Source organism: Typha latifolia, chromosome 9 (assembly GCF_019914945.1).
Source record: "Typha latifolia isolate L0001 chromosome 9, TyphaL0001v2, whole genome shotgun sequence".
Lineage (NCBI taxonomy): Eukaryota > Viridiplantae > Streptophyta > Magnoliopsida > Poales > Typhaceae > Typha > Typha latifolia.
This window is the reverse complement of record NC_133094.1, coordinates 300,850-317,441: the sequence shown is the minus strand read 5'-3', so window position 1 is coordinate 317,441 and position 16,592 is coordinate 300,850. Positions and strand designations below refer to the sequence as shown.

General features: G+C 37.2%; 2 protein-coding genes across 2 annotated transcripts; both read right to left on the bottom strand.

Moving 5' to 3' along the window:
- Positions 1-21: 21 nt before the first annotated feature.
- LOC140795381 (zinc finger protein BRUTUS) lies at positions 22-10,779 on the bottom strand. Its single transcript, XM_073147911.1, has 14 exons — positions 10,259-10,779; positions 9,320-9,529; positions 8,795-8,989; positions 8,350-8,714; positions 5,809-6,034; positions 5,538-5,706; positions 4,180-5,427; positions 3,850-4,021; positions 3,546-3,767; positions 2,829-2,966; positions 2,388-2,622; positions 2,224-2,283; positions 467-538; positions 22-388 (listed from the first exon to the last, which is right to left on the bottom strand). The coding sequence occupies exons 1-14, from the start codon at positions 10,553-10,555 to the stop codon at positions 251-253; spliced, it is 3,747 nt and encodes a 1,248-aa protein (XP_073004012.1). The 5' UTR covers positions 10,556-10,779; the 3' UTR covers positions 22-250.
- Positions 10,780-13,755: 2,976 nt separating this feature from the next.
- Positions 13,756-16,506, bottom strand: LOC140794578 (uncharacterized). The gene is made up of 5 exons (XM_073146660.1): positions 16,332-16,506; positions 15,764-15,824; positions 15,590-15,699; positions 15,318-15,367; positions 13,756-14,125 (listed from the first exon to the last, which is right to left on the bottom strand). The coding sequence occupies exons 1-5, from the start codon at positions 16,446-16,448 to the stop codon at positions 14,083-14,085; spliced, it is 381 nt and encodes a 126-aa protein (XP_073002761.1). The 5' UTR covers positions 16,449-16,506; the 3' UTR covers positions 13,756-14,082.
- Positions 16,507-16,592: the final 86 nt, after the last annotated feature.

Below are 16,592 nucleotides of genomic sequence, written 5' to 3'. Positions count from 1 at the left end.
CTTGTGCTAATAAAGAAAGCATTAATCACAACATGACCAATAGATTAACGGCAAATTGACCCGTAATATTTTGGTTCCATCTTGAACGGATTCTTGGAGCCTACAAATTGCATGATATAATTTGCGCAAAAAATGAATTGGCTATGAACTGATTCAAATATTACAGTACTGCTACATAAAGATGGTTGTAAGAATATATTTACATATGGAAAAGAAAAGCACAAAAAGGAATGGCAGCCAAACAAGGCCCTCATGGATTTGATGTGGAACAGATTGTCGTGTCAGTCTTAATAACCCTGGTATTGTATGAACCACATAAACCACATTTGTGATATAACCAGTGGAAGCGAGATGTCCCCTTCTTATCACAGTCATTACAAAGTATGTCCTGGACCAATGACACAGTCAACAAATAATATGAACAATGTAACATAAGGAAGAGGAGGTAAGGAAGATAAGAACATACCTGACACCGATCCTTGTATTCTTCAGGGAGCTCCTCGGCAATTAACAGAGCATCAAGCATCCCAAAATAAACCTGAACAACATAAAAGACTGCAGAGTGAAATGGGTATGCAAATACCAACAGCGAGCAGTACAAGGTTTTAAAGGTTTCTCGATGATAAACAAATTTGAAAGAGGAAAAGAAAAATTATATTTAACCCTCCTATGATTAGGACTAATTTCACTTCACCTTCTATAGTTTTATTTGTGTCATTCTATCCTCTTACAGTTATATTCTAACTGAAATTACTAGTATTTTAACCATATTTGATCAATCTAATAAAGAAATGGATATAGCACATACTAATAGTGATCTAGTACATGGTTTTAAAAGTTTCTCAATAATAAACAAATTTAAAAGAGGAAAGAGAAAGTTACATTTAACCATCTGTGGTTAGGCATAATTTTACTTCCCCACCTATAATTTTATTTGTGCTATTTTATCTTATTATGGTTATATTTAAATTGAAACTGTTATATTTTCTTATCATATATAACCAAACTACCAAGTCAAATTTAAAGATATTTATTAAAAATAAAATTATAGATAATTAAATAATTTTTTAAAGCATCTAAAATAATACCGATTAGATTCCATATAAGAAAAAATAATAAAAACATACATGTGTTTTCAGTGTATTATTATATCTTCATTATCTCAAATTCGATCGGTATTATTTTGATGCGTCGGAATATTTATCCAATTATCTAGAACTCTATCTCTAATAAATATCTTTAAATTCAATCTGTAAATTAGTTAAATATGATAGAATTTATATATAATCATAAGGAGTAAAATGATATAAATAAAACTATGGAAGGTGAAATGAATTTAGGCATAAACGTAGAGGGTTAAAATGCAGTTTCCCCAAGAGGAAATTACTTTAGCGGATTGCGTTAGCCTACGTAATATTAACAATTCAGTTCTCATGACTGACAAGCGACAACTAATCTCAAGTGGTTGGCTACTCCAACCTATGCCTCAAGAAAAGTTCTCACTGATATTTTCCAGGTCTCTGCCCTCTAAACTCCAAATTGGAGTGGATTATTTGCTGTATCCAACATAACAGTTGCACTCTCATTAGCAGTAAGAAGTCTAATAGGTCGATATTAATTTATGACAATTAAAAAGTTACAGTGTATTGTACAATAGAACTAGCTAAGAGTTGACAACCACATGCTGAGAGAGAAAGGTGCAATGTCTTGTTGAGATACTATTTAGCTATCTAAATGCCATACCATAACTACTGTAGAATGGATCTGTGTGAGTGCAAAGAATTTGTCATAAACTTTTAGTATGTTCTAGACTACAACATGTCAAAAAGGCCTACAAGAGAGTGCAAGAATAAGATTATAATTGGCAACTTGGTGTGACACCCCTAGATCAAGACATTTTGGCTCATAAAAGACTGACGTACAGAAAGTTTAGGGCTAGGGCTCGACAGGAGAAATAAGGATTTGTAAATGCATCTTAATTCAATTTTTGCATAGTTAATCACCAGATGACTTTGCAAGTACAAAACAATACATAGAAATATATAAAAAGTAAAGCAAGCAAATAAGAGAAGGAGAAGACCAGATATTTATGTTGCACTAACCTGATATGTATCAAAAAAGGAAAAGGAAACTAATAATATGAACAAGCTTTTAGGATTTATTTTAACATGAAAACAAAAGAGAAATAAGATATCAATGCTAAAGGAAATAGTGATATCTTACCGCCATATCTCCCAAGGATTTACTACATATTGGGCAGGTGTAGTGACTACAAGTGTATGCCTGGAAATTAAGAACCAACAGTTTATCAACTAGCTCTCCCATCTTTGTATATCGGAAAAATGCATCAGAGAAGAATCTCAAAAATACAGCTGAAAATAACAGACCTGAAAACATGCCGAATGCATAAAATGGCCGCATGGTAGAGCTCTTACTGATGCGCTTGATGTAAACAGAAAATCACAACAGATAGGGCAATTTGTCTCTAGACCCTTCTCTCGGCATTTATGCTCAACCAACTTCATACCCAAGCAACAATTGCACGTCATGCAATGAAAGAAGTCGACACCAAGTCCTTTTCCAAGGCGACACAGATTGCAAAATGGACAGTGGTATACAGTCCTGAGTAAAAACATTCCAGAATTAGCAATTTTATACCACAAGCATATTTCTTGGTCCCAAAAGCTCTCGTGTTATTATCAATGTAAATAAAATGAGTAGAAATAGCAGAAAAAAAAATCCAGTGCACTTTCCAAATTTACCAGTCAGTCTATGGCTAAATAGTCCTGGCAGTAAGTGACTCGCAGGCTTAGAGTATCAGTTATTACCTTTCATCATCAAAAAACTTGCAGACGCTGCAGTAATATTTTGCCATTGATAATCCATTACAGGAGGGTGTTTTGCAGGTAGGGCCAACTGGTTGGACCTTCAAACAGCGCATGCACATCATCTCTGACGTTGCTTTCCTGCAGATGCAAGAATACAAAGTTGGACAACTAAAACTAAAATGATGGTACAAGCAGAAAAACAAATACCACCAAAAATAAGTGAGACTTGAAAGGCCATGCAAATAGATGCTCAATAGTAAATCAAAGACTAATGATAATTCTAAAATGGATCTTAGATCATAATGGTTCTATGTAAATATCAGACAAAGGATAACAAGAGAAAAATCAGCAGATTCTTTAGATAGGAACTAAAAGTAACTATCAAAGAGCAGGCAACTGTCATCAGTTATAAAGAACTGGGTTTGAGCCAACAAAAGGTAATGCAACCTTCACAACTGCCAACTGGAAACTAGTAAGGGTCTTCTTGCTTACAAATCCAAGTTGACTTAAAAATAGCATCATTACTGTACATCTTGCCCCCACTAGACCTTGAATTGACAGGAGTCTAACCATCTTAATATTAGTCTTCTCAATTTAGACATTCTAGTCTTGATTCAGATTAGGAGTTGAAACATCTTCATCCTCTCCCAAAGAGAATAACTAGCCTTTCAAATAGAAAAAAGGAATCATATTATTCAATTTTCTGGACAGATTTACCTATCCATAGCATGATCACTAACTTTATCATGACAAAATCTGCATGTGAACAACTTGTTACAACATGCAGCAACTAGCTTGCAGTTCCGTTTATAGTGCTCACAGCCAAACGTTTGCTCTTCTGGATCTCGAAATGATGGAGTACATCCAATTAAATCTTCACCTTCAGTGCTTTCTTCTGTTCTTGCCTGAGGTAACTTCTGTTGAGCAGCTATCCAGCGACTGCAATGAATATTTCCAGGCAATTAAATTTAACTTAACTCCAACACCTTACAGTGCAGATGTAACTATAGATAGAATATACCTTGTCATGAGATTTTGAATCAGATACGCTTTCCTCCTAGGGTCAAGTGTTGGATCTCGAGAAACCTTCCGTATCTCCGATTCAAGCTCATTTTGATTCATCCGGAATATGTCTTTCCATCCAGGCTTGAACATTTGGTCACTCTGATCAAGACTTTCTTGGTGTTCAGTTCCTAAAAAGGCCAAATGATTATAATTAAATAAGCAATTACACTAAAAAAACCAAAACTTCTCGGAAAAGAACTGCATTTTCTCTTAAACATAGTGTGGTACCCTCAGAAATCTGAGGATCACAGAAGAAAGGAGGAGAAAAAAGGATCAAGTTAAAGACCTTTTGGAAGGGTGCTGCAGCTTTCTGTCGAAGCTTGCGGCGATATAGGAGTACCCTTCCACCATTCATTTAGCCATTCATTGAACATTGTATTTTTGGTTGCTTGCATCCAAGTGTCCATCATCTTATTCTGTTCCCCTTGACTAAGTGCTGAAGTTACCCATGGTAGCATCGACTGGAGAACCTCTGCACCAGTTGTTCCAATTATACGACCAATAATTTTATCCTGCTCCTCCACAGAAAAATGTTTGTCAAACAAGGGCCACAACTCTAGTTCTTCCCTGAGAACATGATTATCAAGAGTCACCCGTATAGACTTGCACATTCCTTGAAGCTTTGTCGCAAGCTCATTATGCTTCCTAGTCCAATCAAGTCCATTAGCAGAATAATCAGTGTTTCCTCCATCTGTATCAGTTTTAACATCATTCTGGCTCACATGGTCATGTAATTGGGAAAGCTCTGAAAGAGCTTCAGATATATCTTTAAATAAGTTCTCTTCCTGCTTATGGTCAAGAGTATATGAATGACTCACATTATGAAGAGTCTCTCTTGATTCTAAAGCTGGAAAAACAATTTCATCCTCAGCATTACTATGAGCCCTATAAAGACCCCACAATAGACGAAATCGTCCAATAAACTGTCTAAGGCAAGACTCATCACAATCTATAAGCTTTCCAGATTCAACATCCAAGTACTCCAAATCCTTGCGTATTGCTTTGTGAAATTTGAATATGGTATCAATTGGTTTCAAAGCATTGTCTGCATCTGATGACATAATTTCCGTCTCCCAAGAAAAGAGGCTGGAGTATAATGAAGGAGCAAAAGAATTGTACGACAAAGAATGGAAGGACCTTGCAGAGGCCAGTGAGCTAATCCTAAGATTGCTGCCATCTACTCCTAATCCTGGTATGCAACAGGGTTTTCTGCTACAAGGGCCTCCTTCAACATCAGCAGTTTCAAAATGGTCACTTTTAGAAGAATGTCCAATGGATTCTGAAAAATTTCCTCTCTTCACTGGTCTGACATAGTTACCAGATCGTAAAGGTGGTGATTCAGCTTTGGTGTTAAGTGGGCAAGCACATGGACAGAATTTTTGACAGGTATCTGACTCAACTCTGTCATCCAAAAGACAGCCAATTGCTTTGGATGTCAAGCATACAAACTTGCCAGGACTGGATATGTCCTCTGAGCGTCCTTTACATGCCCAGCCAGAGAAAAGAGTGACCAGTGCAGTTTCAGATGATGAAGCTGTATCACAACATCATGAGCCTTGTTTCATTTAGACAGAGAAAGAAGGTATGAAAATAATAATAATGAAGAATATGTAATAAAAGATAAAGGAAAATAAAATATACTACCTGCCAGATGCATATTCTGAAGAAATAACTTTGCTTCCTCATCACTTAGCTTTGAGACAAGCCATGGTAAAACCCGCTCTAGCAATTTTAAGGGCATAACACATATACTTTTGTATAGAAGTTTCCGCTGCTTCTCATGGGAGAAATGTGCCCTGGCTAGAGGAAGAATCTAGAAAGAAAAAAAAAGGAAACAACAGAGATTGCTTCATCTCTTGATGTATGAGATAAAACATCACCACTTATAATTTAACTATCAAACACATTGGCTAACCTTAACTTCCTCATTATGGAAGTGCTTCTCAATGGTCTCCATTATCTGATCAGCATGTGAACACAACTCAGAGTAGAACTCTGCTGATGTTGATTCAGCTCCTGCTTTTTGGATTTGTTCAATTAGGCACCTAAATTTGTTGAATCGACTTTCTTCTTCTGCATGCTCCTGCACAAAAGAAAACTCCCCATCCACTGCAGGAAATATAACTTGATCCTCTGCAACACTGTAACAAAAGGGAAAAAAAGAAAAACCACAAATAAATGTAGCCTCCAAGATGGTGGATTAAGATAACTGCGCCATTGTAGAAACCTAGTCTGAGTTCTTTAATGTGTTGGAGTTATCCAATTTCAAAGCATGTGAACTATTAATCATATGATTAACATGTCAGTCAAATATGGACACAGATTACAAGCACATGTACACCTGGACAGGACATGTTAGGCATTTGGCAAATATTGGAGCAATACGATCAATGAAGTCTAAGGATTGCCATGCCAGTCTCCGGTCGACATGGGGTGTGACGTGCAGCACGCCCCTACGTGCCAGAGGAACGCCTTTAACACACCTCTAATAATTTTTTTAGAATATTTAGATATATTTTTTAGTTTAATATATGTATTAAAGCCTACATTAGAGTCTTTTATTCTTAGCTAAATGATCTATTTTATTAAAGATATAGCAATAGTCAAGTAGAAATATGAATCAACACATAATATAATTGAATACATTTATTAATTAATAATAATTTAATAATTAAAATAAAAATCTAGTTGAACATAGAATAACGGGAATGATTAAAAACTTCATTTGCTGGAACAAAAATAACATGAGAATCTTGCGTCATATATTGTTGATGGTCCTCAAAACTCGTCCAATGATAGTAATGCTTATTATAACTTCTCACATATTGTTTGTACAAATATGTAGTTTGCAACTCTCGTATAATGTGATATGCATATTAAACATGCACAAGAATGATCGACACGAACACATGATAGCTATATATAGGTCATGGATATGGAACATAATAAGATTGTTGTGGCTATGGCAGGTGCGCCTTATTTTTTGAGATTTGGGGATTTTCTTTGGAAAAATCTAGTTATGCTGAAATGTTAGATAAAATTATATTGTTTAGGTTTAAATCAACTCATATGGAGTTAAGCTAATATGTTCCTATACCAATTTTGACCCAATTTGAATGAATTTGATATATTATTTTAGATTTCATAAAATTTGGGAGAACTGTGGGGAAATCAAAGCTTTCCTTTGATTCCGACATTCTAAAGGATACCTTTTCATAGTTCTAGCACCAAAATGTTAGATCTATGTAGAAAGGCCCTTATAATGGGATTTGAAGATGAAATTTTGAAATTTTCATTAATCTCCTCTCTTTCACCTTTTCTCACTCCCATTTGTTTTCTTAGTAAAGTGACTCCCAAACAAAGAGACCGAAATGTCTCTTAGACTAACCTAACCCCTAAAGGGTTATTGGATGTTGAGCGGCACCCAACTTGTGCCGATATCATAGGTTGGTACAAGGTTGAGCCGATTCAGCACGCACTCATGCCGGATGCCAATAACTCATCAACACGGCAAGTGTTGTTCGGCACAGCCATTCTTGTAACGAAAATCAACCATACATCAAAGATACAACCAAAAAAATGACAAAACCTTGATGGTAATTAACTTTATTAATTCAGGTATATCTCTTGTCCTGCCACCTCCTCCTCTTGGAAAACATAATACAATGCCATATAACCCTCACAATCAATGATCAATCACCTATCACATATATTTCAGCCCATCTAATCACCATACCTCTAACTGTGCTTATATCAGCATGTAGCACATCCAAGTAAATGACTGTAATGCAGAACTAAAATAATTTAAACAACTCTAACAAGCTCCTTTACTTCTGGAAATTTGGCAATCCTTTTATAAAGGCCTTTGTGGAGCTCTGCATTTTCTGTTCTTACATAAGTTTTAGAACTGAACTCAGTTGTTTGTTGATCGGTATTCCTACTTGAGTTGGCATAGGCCAGTCTCACAAGAGTGCGACTTGTTGCACTAGTTTGATTTAGGAAGACCTGAGGTATTAGGATTCGTTTTTGTACTGTGCAAGACAATTTTTACAATTGAAGCCAATATTCTGTTTTTTCCAGCTACTTATTGTGCCGATCTATGTAACAGACTCAAAGGTGTCTTAGTTTTGTAATAGAATGATATATTATAATTTAGTTAAAGATCCAATGAAAGAGACTGAGAATTATACAATTAGAAAAGATAATGGGACTAATATGATGAATTAAAGATTATGCCCATATGGTGTTGGCATATTTCTTTTTTCTCCCTGTTGCCCGTAGCAATAAAATTGACCAGAGAGAAATTTAAAGCAGAAAAAAAAAAATCAATTGATTTAAATCATCATAAGCTAGACAAGGAAAAAGAATGAAACATGTTTAATGATATCTGATAAAGAAAGACAGAAGAATTTTCAGTAGAAGGATTTTAATACAGATACAAATAAAAGTTGCATACCTGTGAAAGATACATATATCGGCAATAAACTGAAGCCTCACATTAAAGGCCGATAAATCAGAAAAATCTCCAAAACGCTGTATCTTCCTTGCCTCTTCTGCTATATCATTCAATTCTTTTCTGATAGCCTTATGCCAATGCAATATCTCATCTATAGGATGTACCCCAAGGTCAAGTGAATCGGGCTCTGACTCCTTGAGTTTTCTCTTTCCAATCCTTAAATGTTCATACTGAGACTTGTGATTATCACTGTGATCACCCGACATGGTAGACTCACATCTAACAGAGTTCTCCGAGTGAGAATCATCAAGAAAGTCATGCCCCAAATTTTTTGATCCTTTCCCTTCCATCCAAGTAAATATGACCTTCATTATTATAATTAGCAGTTAAATGTAGCAAATCCAAAGAAGCTAAAAAGAAAGATGAAAACCATTAGTATTACTACCTTCTGAAGAAGCTTTTCTTCAGGGATTATTTTGCACAGACACTTAAGCATATCTTGACGCTCATCAGGTGAAACACAAGATGAGAGCCATGGAAGAAATTCTACCAACATGTTCACAGGTATGTTACACAAGAACTGCCAAACCAAATCAGCCTGCTCTTCAAATGAAAACTTCTCAATAAGCAAGGGGAAGACCTGAAACACGCACACTGTTAGTCAATAAATAATATCCATGAAATAATATCCATGAAATGCTACAGGGTGAAACTATAATACTAAATAAAAATGGAGAGCATAGTGAATATGTGAAATAAAATTTCATGTGTATATTCAAACATTAAGAGTTTGAAAGAAATAGACAGCAATCAGAAAATCTTTGATGGCTATACTAGCAAACACAATCTACACTTCTCAAGACTGATAGTAATAAGAGAAGGATTATATATATATATATATATAGAGGGAGGGAGGGGAGAGAGAGAGAGAGAGAGAGAGAGAGAGAGAGAGAGAGAGAGAGAGAGATACCTGCTCCTCTTCCTTTGACATGTGCTGGTTAAGAGATGTTTGAATGGCTCCCGTGCAGGAAGCAAGTTCTCGCCGAAAACTATCATCATCTTGTACATCCAAAGATAACAAATCAACCAACTGATCGAAGAGATCACTCTCCCCTTTATGCTCCAGGGAATATGTTTGTGCTACATTCTTAACACGTATGTCGAGCGCCGGAAAGATAACCTGTGACATTCAAGACAAACTTGTTATAATTTGTCTTGTTGTAGACATCTAGTCATCACAGACTTAATATACGTAACAATTATGTCACATCATTTCTGTAAAATTATCATCAAACAAAAGATTTCTATCTGACACTGTATTTGGATGCTACAGATTGATTAAGTGCTATCACACATGCTTCCGAGTCCCTCTTGCTCACCCTCTACCTATTTAGATACCTTCAACTTTATTGAAATATTTGCACCTTCCTATTATGCTCTGCGGACCTTGCACATGCATAAACCAGTTGATGTGATTTTTTTCCATAAGTCGTACTCAATTATTTCTAACTCTAACTCTTGGGAAACATTGGTTTCTTATCCTGTCTTTCCTAATACCCATTATCTAACTCCACATCCTTATTCCCACTACATTAAAATTGTGCATATTATTTCATATGATAATTTCCAAACTGCCTAACATATTAATCAGAACCAAAAGCAGGCAGTCTTTCCGTTGAGAGCCTAAAATGATGGAAGAATCTGATTACAAACGCAGCTCCCGTTTATCATCGAGGTCAGACGAAATAATGTTTGACCTAAATCGTGCAGTAGCTTCTTAAATTTCCGGAGAACCATCCAAATCACCACAAGAACAGCAAAAGTTCATCCTAGACCATTCGAAAACCAAGAGAACCATAGAAAATCTCGACATTTCTTCTCAAGAAGCATCAAGAAGACCAAAAATTACCGCGTCCTCTGCATTGCAGTGGTGTTTATAGATGGCGAAGAGGAACCGGCACCGGTCAGAGAGCTCCTTCACGTCGCCGCTGCGGTCGGTGGCGAGTTTGACCGCCGCGCGGTGGAGCCCATCCAGCTCCGAACGGATTGCCTTCTGGAAGTACAGGAAGATCAAGATTGGCAACTTCTGCGCTGAGTTCTCGATGCATCCACTCGCCGGCGCCGACGAAGAAGACGGATCGATCGAATTCACCGCCTCCTGCGGCATCAGAGCCAGAACCCCGTCCCCCGCCAATGGCGTCGCCATCTTCCTGATCTAGAACCTTAATTAGGGCTTTCTTCTCCTCCCAAACCTATGACGATATCCCCTACCTCCGGATTTCGTCTCTCTCTCTCTCTCTCTCTCTTTCTTTATCTATTGTATTCTTTGTTTAATTTCTGAGGCAATTTGTGGGGTTAGTTTATTCGTTTTATTCAACGAGGAGGAAGGGGGAATGGAAGCGTTTGCTGATGCTGAGAGGGTTCGCAGCCGTTGATAAGGGATTAAGGAGGCCGCCCCTAAAATAAACCCACCCACAACTTCCCCGACCTATCCGAGTTGGAGCCTCAATTACCGGGGCAGTTGTTGCCTTGTTGGGAAGAAATTCCTAAGTTAAAACTGATTTAATTATAGTTACTCCACAGGCATGCGATGCGACATGTCAATGGCACGTGGGAAGGGCGTGCGAGGAGTGGAGGTGTTTGCTGTTGCCTCCTCCTACTCCTATCCGCTTCCCACTCGGTCTTGTCCCTCGTCCTCGTAGGCAACCACTTCGTAAGGGTAGAATGGGAATCCAATATATTTTATGTCTGTTACCTTTTGTGGTCACTCTTGTAGTTTCCTGAAAGGGTCATAGAAGAGCAGGAGAGTCGTTGGACGAATATGCCCCCATGTATCTAAAACTGAACTAGTGGTCCGATTTGCCCGATGGGCAGCAGTCAAGCAAGAAGAACGTATTCGAGTTGTCCAAGTGATGATGTATGTTTAGTGGACGACAACGTAGCTCGACTCTGACTAGATTTTGCTAGCATTACAAAACCTGATAAAGTAAATAAAAGTTAACTACAAGTAAGGAAAAAAAAAACATCCAATATATATATATATATATATTTATTTATTTATTTATATACATGAATTTTTTAAAAAGAAAGGAAGGAAGAATAGGGGTAGTATAGGAAATACACCTGGGAGTGAAAGTTTTCCCGACAAGGCCGGAGCATACACGGGAGTACGCGGGGCATGGGCGGGGCACGTGGCCCAGTAAGTCGGACACGTGGCCCTCTCATGCCGCCTCTCTCCCCCTGAGTCCCCTCACTATTGGGTGACGTTCACACGTCCTGGGCCCCACGGGTCCACGTCACCGATTGGGCTTTTACCAAACCTTAATAAGGCGGTGGCTAATTCCGGCGGACGTTTTTGCCCCCCCTCTCCCCCGTCCACAAGGGATTCCTGTGACCTGGAATCTGTTATCCGGCTCTCAGGGGATCCATAATTCCTTATCCGTCTGGGACTGGGAGCGAATAAAGGGTGGGGTATGGATCGTAATTTCGTCCGGGGGGTTTTAAAACTTTAGAGAGGGTCGACGTGACGTGACGTGACGTGGTCCAGTGTATCACGGTGGTCCAGATTCCAGAGTTAGCAGATCAGACGACTGTGGTCAATCTCCTCCGATTTGGTGGTGGTGGTGATCTTTTTTTCTCACATCTACCCTTCTATATTTGTTGTTTTACTTCTGCATCCCTCGGAGTTATTTTTTAGGAGCTAATTACACTTAGACCCTCAAACATCGTGTATGAGGTTGACTCGTGTTTTTTTGGATGTGTGAAAGTTATTAGAAGGTGGAGAAATGGTAGGCAAAATCATATTGGCTTCTTGTTAAGGAGAGATTGATTATATTTTAAGGTTTCCAGGAAGCCATTGACTCGAATATGCATTTATCAACAACTTGACGCATTTAAAATACGATGTGTTAGATGGTATTAGCATCATCGAATCAATTAGATAACGAAAAAGGAGGCCCATTGGAAAATGATTGGCTAAAGAATAACAAGGGAGTTGGAATGAGTAGATGACTAAATGTCAGATTTGGTATCATCGTCTTTGTCAAACAAATTCTGTGAGAAATCCTCCTACTTATTTAAAACAGAGACCAATCAAAATTTCTTGTGATGTACATCAACCTCATTTTATCCTTTGCATACTTGTACCTCTTTGTTAAAATTCAGCTTCTTGAATTCAAGTTTGCGTCTTTACTTCTTTTTAGAGTGTATGCGTTGCATGTGGAACATGAACAAATATGCTGATTGTCTCCTTAATCATAGTGCTACACTCTGATCTAATAGCTCCAAAACTTTGCAGCTTAGTTTGCATTTATCACTATTATAATATCAAAAGGTGTGCATAGTCAAACGTAGATATTTTTAGTTATGTTTAATTGTTGCAAAAAAAAATATTTTGTAATATGATATGCTATTATACATTAAAAAAATATAAGGATTCTTCTTTCCATAGTCATCATTTCTGGTTCAAATAAAACTAGATTTGATCCGGCTAGAAAGAGTAACAAAAGGTTGTAGAAAAGAAGAAGAAAGCAACACAGCATTTGCCCAAAAAGTTCTTGAAATGCTATTCTATTCATTGCATTTATTATCTTTGCCAATACATTGGCTAGTGCTCCATAAAGCTATATAGCCTTCAGAAACTTAATCTCGGAATAGACAACCACTAAAACCAATTAAGCTGGGGTGATCAGCATCCAACTTTCTATATAATGATCAAGTGGCATGGCCAATCGATAATACAAAATGCTGCAAAGAGTGAATGGGTTATCCATCTGAGCTCCCAATAGCATTTGGATAACATTGAAAGGCCAGCACAAGATATGCACCAAAAACAGGGCACTCAAGTAGGCAAATTCTTGTCTTGGATTTCCAATTATAGAAAGTTGATGCTGGCTTGGAGTGCACCTGATCTTTTGGGGGCAACGTGGTTCTAATCTATTAATTCCACATTTGACCTGAGGGTTGGTTCACATGAATTGTCTATGGCATAGAGAGGCATTAACTTGGGATAATCTTGCTCTAGTGGGTAGAATTGGATGATAAGTTCAATGTTCTTTGAGGACTACCTTTTCCATATAGAATAGAGCAAAGGAGATGGAGATGGCTCTATCTTTATTCTTGCAGTCTCCATTTTTGGGGCTGGCGGACAAGGTGGAGTTTTCAAAAGGAGAATCCATTCCTGCCTTTCACAAACATTGGTGGGTGTTTGTAACAATCAACATTCTATAATATGCAAGTTCAAAGTTTGTAAAAATTAAATAGTGGCCTATTGCAGTAACTTAAAATTGTTGATGAGCACACAAGTTTACTAGTAATATGAATAGAAGACAAGGCATGATACTTGATTTGCACAATGGCGTTTACTCGGTGTATTATAGGCATGTATTAGCCTTACGACTTTGTAACTTCTGTCAAGAACTCCAATTTCTTCTTGCATCAATTCAAAGGAATAATTTGTTTCTGTTTTCACAACTTCAATAGCCATTTGTCTTGGCGATATGAATCCATCACAGTTAAAATTAGTAACATAAACTTTATCAATAAACTCATTTAGTTACAAAAGAGCACAACCCCAAAGGAAAAAAAAATTTCTCTCCATTTTATAAATGGTTTTGACATCTGCTTATTTCAAGCACTTCTAGTGGAATCAATGACAGCAAAGTTTCCCAGTGAGAATTTCTGCATACAGGAGTCACATCACACCAATTGGCCTGCTTGAGTTGCTTCACCAATTTACATGTTAGCTTTTCTTTCCCATCTTTCTTTAGCGTCAAGCCTGTCAAATACAGCATAATGGGTGAGCACTCTGACATAGAAAGACAAAATTCCTCGGTATGAAATAAGAACAAGTTGCAGCATATCATTCGATGCAATGAACCACTATCATATTAAGACTAAAGAGGTTTTCTGTACCAGTATTATGCCATGAGAACTAAAAATATCTAAGCTATTATCGTGTCTTAGGAATTGATTCTTAAAAGGCAATAAATGCTTTGATCCAAAGATTTCAAGATTACATAATTTGATTCGTCCAGATTCAAAACCAATCCATTGCACACAAAATGTACTAATGGTCTGATTCTGCTTAACAGGAACGGAGCGTCCTAAGAGAAAAGGTTGGGTACTAAGAATGATAATGCTACCCAGCTAGTGAAAACTGTGCCAAAGGTCTAGAAATTGTGGGTTTGAGGTTCAATGGTATTGCTGCTTCTATTTCAACTACTAGTGCAACTTAGACTTTGCTACTTCAATTGTCGAACATCTAACTTGTTTGGATACAGGAAACCCAAAACAGCCAAGCAAATATTGTATATGAAAAAAGATACACAATGATTAGTAAAACAAAGATGAAATTCAATTGCTGGAGTCTCAGCCAGTCACCCGAGGGCTTTTCGGAGCAGTTAGCAAAGGACTTATAGAATTCATTTTGGAGTGTGCTTCTCATGAACTGGTGAAGATGATTAGTAAGGGCGTTACCCCTTCGTCGTGTCAGAAACATCGAGCAGTTCATCTTTTTCTACTGGTTCAACAACTATGTTATCAAGCATCTAGATGTCAGGCCGATAGAGCTGCTGATTGAGGAAAGAAATGGCATGAATTAATTGGGTCTGTGAGTGTCACATACCATAAAGTTGATTAGTTTACTTTTCATAAACCGAGCAAGTAAATAACCTGCAATTCTAACTAGCTACAGAAGCTATTTTAATTGGAAAACAAAGTGCAATAGACTACAACCAGATATGATATTTACCATTGCATACACCTGGAAATTAATCGAAAAATAAATTGCTACAATTTAAAATTGATAAAAAGAGCCATGTTACCATTAACTTTCTAGAGGAGTGATAATAAAAAGAAATGTACTTAATTTCCATTAATGTACACAAATTTTCTACTACAAGCATCGATAGTACAAAAAGTATCTAAAATAAAGAGCCAAATAATGTGAAACAGGAAAGAAATGATACCCCCAATGTAACTTCTGTTTCTTCTTTGACGGCAAAGGAATTTCTCTCTCCTGAGGTAAAAAAAGAGAAAAAATCATCACTTCCAATTATCTAAAAATAAATTCCCTTGAGATATCAAGGTAACTTGATATCACTTAATAACGATTAAAATTATCAGAAATCAACACATATATGGACCTTAATATAGTAATCAGAAAGTCATTCTTATGAAAGTATCTTAGTAATATAGATATCTCTAATCAGGAAAGGAGAAACATATCATTTTCACCTACCAAGCCTGTAACTTCCTTCAAAATAGACTTCTTCGTATCTTTTAGTGTACTAGTAGTAGATACAACTTCATTATCTTCAATGCCAAGATCCTTGCAGCCTCTTGCCTTCCCTAAAGAGATCAAATACATGAATGAACAACTTATGATATCGACCAACGGAAAAAAGGGAGGTACCTTTAGTTTTCTCTTTATCCTTAGCTTTCACTTTTATCTGCAACCTTTTCTTGTGCAATTCCTACCACACAAAACAAAAGGAGAATTAACAAGTGTAGTTAGCGCAGAAAGAAGCACCTCACAGCATAGGGAATGGAGAATGCGATCAGCTGTTTTCCTGACTAAAATTACGCACTAGTTTCACGCCTTAATTTGGTTTCGACCATTATTGACATCTATAAATATCGCATTTGGAAGCTCTGAGAGTGGAAGGTAAAACAAGAAAAGATTGCAACTTTTTTCAATAAATTTTTTGGTTGTTTGTCTCTTATTTCTCGTACAAAATACAAAATAAAACCAAAATTCAACCCTAGAAAAGGAAAATAAAAGACAAATATGAACTTGGATCAACATCATTACGCGAGAGAGGACAGTAAGCCTACTTTTTCACCAACTTACAATCTGGAGAAAAAAAAACCCACTTCCCAATTCTATCCTCCTGTACAATATTTCCTTTAAAATTGTTTTCTTGTGCCCTAAAATTAAGAAAACCAAACAATTCTTGGATTGCCCATAGATTGAGAGGTACCTTAAATTTATCGAGTTGAGATTGAGAGAGCTTTGACGGTTTGAAGCTGGGATCGAGGAGTGGGGTTGCGGCCAAAGCGGCTTCTCTCCTCGTATCGTCTTCCTCCTCCTCTCCCATCTTCTCCACTCCACACCATTGTTGTGAGGTTTTGCCGAAGAAAGTTCACTTCTTTTTGTTCCCTGGGCTCGAGAACTAGGCCCAGTAATAGACCAGAGCATAAGAACTGAGCGTAATTGGCCCAGTTTCCAAATATTGGGCCAT

What these genes read in the sequence shown, in the direction of transcription:
- LOC140795381 (XM_073147911.1), bottom strand. Translation starts at nt 10,555, where the DNA reads ATGGCGACGCCATTGGCGGGGGACGGGGTTCTGGCTCTGATGCCGCAG. An exon ending in TCCATAATGAGGAAGTTAAG is followed by an intron (nt 5,707 to 5,808) that starts GTTAGCCAATGT and finishes TTTTCTTTCTAG; the next exon opens with ATTCTTCCTCTAGCCAGGGC. An exon ending in AGTGATCATGCTATGGATAG is followed by an intron (nt 2,967 to 3,545) that starts GTAAATCTGTCC and finishes TTGCATCTGCAG; the next exon opens with GAAAGCAACGTCAGAGATGA.
- LOC140794578 (XM_073146660.1), bottom strand. Translation starts at nt 16,448, where the DNA reads ATGGGAGAGGAGGAGGAAGACGATACGAGGAGAGAAGCCGCTTTGGCC. An exon ending in GGATAAAGAGAAAACTAAAG is followed by an intron (nt 15,700 to 15,763) that starts GTACCTCCCTTT and finishes TGATCTCTTTAG; the next exon opens with GGAAGGCAAGAGGCTGCAAG. An exon ending in AAACAGAAGTTACATTGGGG is followed by an intron (nt 14,126 to 15,317) that starts GTATCATTTCTT and finishes TGTATTTGACAG; the next exon opens with GCTTGACGCTAAAGAAAGAT.